This window comes from Orycteropus afer, unplaced genomic scaffold (assembly GCF_000298275.1).
Source record: "Orycteropus afer afer isolate SDZICR_OR568_19922 unplaced genomic scaffold, OryAfe1.0 scaffold00152, whole genome shotgun sequence".
Lineage (NCBI taxonomy): Eukaryota > Metazoa > Chordata > Mammalia > Tubulidentata > Orycteropodidae > Orycteropus > Orycteropus afer.
The window spans coordinates 5195780-5201233 of record NW_006921739.1 but is presented as its reverse complement, the minus strand read 5'-3'; the positions used below and the strand labels follow the sequence as shown (position 1 = coordinate 5201233).

At 46.1% G+C, this 5454-nt stretch overlaps 1 protein-coding gene across 1 annotated transcript in view; it reads right to left on the bottom strand.

Annotated features, from left to right (window-relative positions):
- Positions 1 to 4359, bottom strand: part of LMO4 (LIM domain only 4) — a 9969-nt gene extending 5610 nt beyond the window's left edge. Inside the window, exon 1 of the mRNA XM_042781694.1 lies at positions 4124 to 4359. Within this exon, the coding sequence (XP_042637628.1) occupies positions 4124 to 4359 (236 nt within the window). The remainder of the gene's footprint in view (positions 1 to 4123) is intronic.
- Positions 4360 to 5454: the final 1095 nt, after the last annotated feature.

Genomic DNA, 5454 nt, shown 5'->3' with positions numbered 1-5454 from the left:
AACAAAATACATGCAATATGGAGTGCTACCTGGCTGTGTTTTCTAAACTGCTTTCAGGCAAGGAGAGAGCGTTTCTAAGAGTGTGGCTGAAAGGTATACATTTGTTCCTGCAAGTAAATATCAGTAACCTATCTGAGGAGAAAAATGCACATCCACAGCTACTGATCCAGAAGCAATTGGTTTTCTAGCAGGTTCCTATATTTAATCTAAATTCTGCACCAGCTATATTAAATGTAACAAAGAAATGCAACCCAGAAATTATGCCTGGAGCCAAGTCCATTAAAGGTACTTCGGAATAACTAGAGACCAAGCACCTTAAAAGCACCAGAAGCAATTGATACTTAAGAGGGGGGCTGTGCATAATAGCAACTGCTGCATTAGAGAGGGGAGGGGAAAAAAAAAATCAGCCAAATTACGCTTGGTTAATTCAGAGTAACAGATCTGCCCCCAAGTGAATTGGAGGCCTTGAATTAATTCTGTTATGACAAATCAAGATAAACGTTCCCCCTAAATTGCATGCGATTTAATTAATTTTTGAGATCCTGTTTTTTTTTTTTTTTCTTCCTAGCTAATAGTTCACATGCTCCTGTGCTGTCATTGTGCTTGAGTGGGCAGACTTCAAAGTGATATTAAATAACCAACTATTAGATTTACCTAGCACGTCCTATTGGAAAAGTGCCATTTAATTACCTAGCCTGTTCAATTAAAGGGACAGCATTCTCTGAATATAGCAGCTTGCTGTTGATTATCAGGGAAATGAACTCGCTGCCTGGCGGCATCTCCATTCCTAACACTACCCCCTCCCAGAACACACCCTCCACCACCAACCACTACCAGCCCCCACCCCGTCCCCCCACTGCCGGCAGCGCCGTGCTCACTGCGGCTGCGGGCGCCACATGAACCACCCAAGCAGAGCTGGGGTAAAGAAAGCGCAACCCACTCGCAGGACTCCCGCCAAGCGCTGGCCCCCACGCGGGCCCAAGGCCACGGGCCGGGCGCCTTGGCTGCGGCCTCAGCAGCTCAGGGCCGGGCCCAGCCCCAGCAAGGAAGGGCTCGTGAAGGGCCGCTACTCGCTACTCGGGCTTCCAGGATGTTTCCTCACCCTACCCGGGCCTGAAGCCCCACCCGGCAGTCTCCGAACTTCCTCCTATTTCTGCACTTTCAGCGCCAATCTTCAGGCCCGAAGGGGGGGGGTGGTGGAGGAAGGAGGGTATGAGCAAAGAGAAAGAGTTGCTGAAGCTACTTGGTGAAGCTGGGGTAGACCTGGGTGATTAGGGGTGGGAAGAAAGAGGTGGCAGTTTCAAGGTTCTCGACTTTTATAAGGAGGGGTATCTAGGCAGGCGATGGCCCCTTTAAGATCCGCCCTCCTCCTCCTCTCCATCCCCACCACCCCAGCCCTTTCCCTCCTGCTCTTAGAGGCCAATTTTGTTAATTAAATGTTTTGTTTGCGACGCAGCTCTCATTCATTGCGGACACGTCATTCGGAGCAGATCTAAGCCAGAGACCAGATCTCATTAGATAAAGCCCATCAGAACTAAGAAAATGGAGGAGCCACTAATTAAAGCTTTTAATTGTGCAGATTCGCTGCAGCAAGGCAGCGGCTTTATCTGAAATCTTGGAGGGAGAAGAGGGAGAAACCCAGCTCTGCCCTATAGACACTCGGCCATAGAGGGGGAAGGGGCTGGAGCAAAGCCCCCTACCCCCAGCAGGCCTCTCTCCCAGCTCTCCAGCAGCTTTTTAGTCAGATCTTGGTTGTTTGAAACAAACACACACAACCTCAAAGTCAGACAGTTTAAAAGCCCCTTAATAAATCGCTCTATGGTTGCAGTGTGCCGAGGACTCCCCTCCTTCACCTGGCGGCCGGCAAGCGGATTACACTTAACAGTGGCCGCTCTTGGGACACTGAAAGCTCCTCCAACAAGTGGACTTAGGAGAGACTGGGGGAGGGGTAGCTGAGAGAAAAAAAAGAAAGCCTGCCCCTCTTCACCCCTTCCCACACTCTCTGGCATCTGGATAGGTAAAGGGAGGAAACACTGAATGATGCCTTTTGAGGTCAGCTCTGAGCGGAGTGTGAGCCAACAAACTTGCCACTGATCTATAACTCCTTTCTCCTGAACCTGATCTGAGGTAAGGCTCTCAGTGTAGCATCTAGTTCAAGAGCAAGCCTGGTTCCAGTTCCCAGATTCAGAAGAAAAAAGAAAGGAAGTGAAGATAAGGATCCGATTAATTAAGGCTCCAGGCTGGGCAATATGTCCTCCATTAATCCATTGTTCCATTAAGCGATAAGAATATATAAAATGGGCATTTATATTTGGCCCCAAGAGCAGAGAAGGGAATGGAGGCAATTCCCAGGAAGCCACTAGCCTAAACTTGTCCTAAGGGAATGCAAGTGGACTTAGCTTCCTTTTAATTAGTGGTAATCAGAAGTGAAAGGTTTTTTTTTTTTTTTAAGGCACTTGGAAAAGAGATGAATCTGTACCACTGACTGAATCTGAACAGCACTGTCAATTTTCCCACTACAAACCACCTTCCTATTTTACCACAGTTTTGCTCTATTTAATTACAATACTGTCAAAGCTCATGGCATTGCTTGCAAGGGAGACCAGAAAGCATTATACCCATGCTCCTGCTGTTTTTCCAACATTTACTTCTAAAAGAACACTTAGTGAAATTAATGTTGCCATCTTAATTTAAAAATAAGAGCCCTTTCCTGTCGTCTATTTCTTCCAGTTGGCTGATTGAGGATGCCAGCAGAGTGGATATAGGTTGCATTATCGGAATAACCAAATGTCATTTTCCTCCATCATTTTACACTAATGGTATCACGGAGGTAAACATACCCATACTCAGCTCTGAACTGCACTGAGATCTTTTGCAGTATCAGGCACAGAGTAGAATCACAATGGAGTTAAACTCTGAACAAAATATCTAGTCTACTGATTTCACTGGCACTGGAGGAACAGAATTTTTCTACTTATCACTATAAAGAAAAAGGCTGTGAGCAGAAATTTAAATAGAACGCAATTTTTCTTAAAGTGTGCAGTTCTCTAGTATCAACTGTGTGCGTGTGGGGTTTTTTTTTTTTTTTTTTTAATTACTGGATGTTGAAACAGAACACCTCCTAGAAGCATTCATGTGCATCAGTCTATCAAACCATTTACTCAAATTAAATGTGTAATCCTTCAAATGCCTCCTTTCAAATTAATGAGTTTAAGTAGCTTGAGTTCACCTGAAAAGATCCTATAGGCACCTGACCTCCTGAATTCTTTCCATTAATTGCAATGAAACTTGTTGGAAAAGATTGCTTACGTGGATATGCGCATGTTCCTATACACTGCTTTAAAATGCAAGATTAGTATCATTCTATAGCCTCTTTTTCTACATCTCTTTTGGGGAACAAGGACAGTGATACAAACAACAACAAAACCAAAAACCTGAACATTCCTCAGTAGAAGAAACTACAAATTCCACACTGCAAACCACACACTAACACTAAGCAATCCAAGCCTCCAAGTAACAGTATGAAGAGAAACATTACTGCTAGTTTTTTTTTTTATAAGAACTACAAGTCTTTAAACTGACGAGTAATCAGCACTTTTCACAAGGAGCACAAAAAACTGAGCCATAGCTTTCCACTCAAAAAAGTTTAAAAGTGCTTATGTAAATATAATTAGCCACCACCACAGGCAAATCATTTCACACTAACTACACTTTTATTTTTAAGTCAACCTTTTGTCTCTAGATTTCTCTGTGGGTGCCTATTTGCTTTAAGAAAACAGTTTAAACTCCCATTTGAAATGTTTAATTTAGCCGAGGGTCTTTTTTTATACTGGGACTGACCACTTAAAATTTTGGTCCAGACAGCGTTCAACCTCTGCACATCTAGCAGTCCAGTACATCAAAGGAACAGAGTTTTTAGTTATTATGACATTTACCATTAAAAATCAGAAATTAACACATGCTTTTTGAACCTCTTAAATTCCGACAATCAAAAGGTTTTGGGGGCTGAGACTGCAATGCATTATCATAAGGTGCCCTTTCCTTTCCTTAAAACCTATGGGAATCCTTGGCCTATACCAGTGCTCTGCTGGCCCATCTCGGAGTAAAGGCAGTAAAGTCTTACCTAATGTAGTCATTTCTGCAAAGGATCATGCCGCTCTTGGTGTAACAGGACGTGCCGATGTCGCCCAGTTGTGCCTGGCAGCAGGAGCACTTGAGGCATCGGCTGTGCCAGTAGCTGTCCATGGCGTAGAGCAGAAAGCGATCTGCAATCTTGCCCCCACAGCCTGCGCACCGCTTCCAGGAGAGGGAGCCGGCCGTCACCGGGGGCGGTTGCGAGCTGCTGCCCGGATTCACCATGGTCTACAGATGGCGGGAAGGGGCAGGGAAAGAAAGACAAAACAGGCGCAAAGTAAAAGTTAGTAATAGCCAGGAGAGAGTGAATCCATTCCTCCCTAGAACTGCTGGAGGAAAGTAGTAGGGCTAGGACTGGAAGGAGGGTAGGGGGAAAGGGGACGAGGGAGGCTCGCAGGCAGCAGCCGCCTGTTTACTTTTCTCAAGCTTTGTTCTGGGGCCACGAGCTCCTCTCAACTTTCCTGCGCTCTCTGCTGCTGACAATTTCAGCTTTGGTACTGTCAAAACTCCGAAAGCATAGCTTTGGCTGCGCGCTCCACCCCTCGCGGAGCCTCCTCCCAGCCCCCGCCTCCACCCACTGCCCCCTCCTCCTCTACCCAGGCGCCCGCCCCCAGCAAATGAGGGTCAAACCCACCCACTGCCGCGCCCAGCCCCTCCCCAGCCCCAGCCAAGTCCCAGTGCAAGCCGAGGGGAGTGGGGAGGCGGCGTCCACTCCGGGCCCAGCCGGAGCTACGTTCCCTCCAGAGCTCTGCCCTTAGAAGTGCAGCAGTAGTTTAGAAGTTGGAAATAGTTCGGTTTTCGAAAGGGAAAGAAGGAGGGACTAGATGAGGGGCAATGGAGAGCATGGTGGTGGGAGGGGAGTCGAGGGGCGGAAGGGGGAGTTCGGTGTGTGAAGTTGCGAAACTGGTTTTTCGTATTTTAAACAGCACCTTTCACATGCCATTGTGGTGACCGCCATCTCCCATAATTGTTCCAAATCTCATTTCATTTTGAAGATCAATGAGTGTTTTCTCTGGCTTTTCAAGACACAGGCAAGAATAATAGATCATTGAACTTTAGGATGCCTGTTAACTTCCTGTACAAACACTCTTCACTTTGGTCTCCCTAATCTGCCCTTGATCAGCAATTTAAATGCTAAAGCTTTGTTCCTCCAAAAGGGAGGAAGGGTACAGATAATATGCGAAAAGGCACTATTAAGGGATGCTCTGAGTTAAATTCGAACTAGTCCTGCTGTCACCAAAAACTGCTTTTGAAAATTCCCCACTCTAATGAATGCCACGAGAGAAGCAACTGGAGTATAAGAATCAATTTATAAAGCTT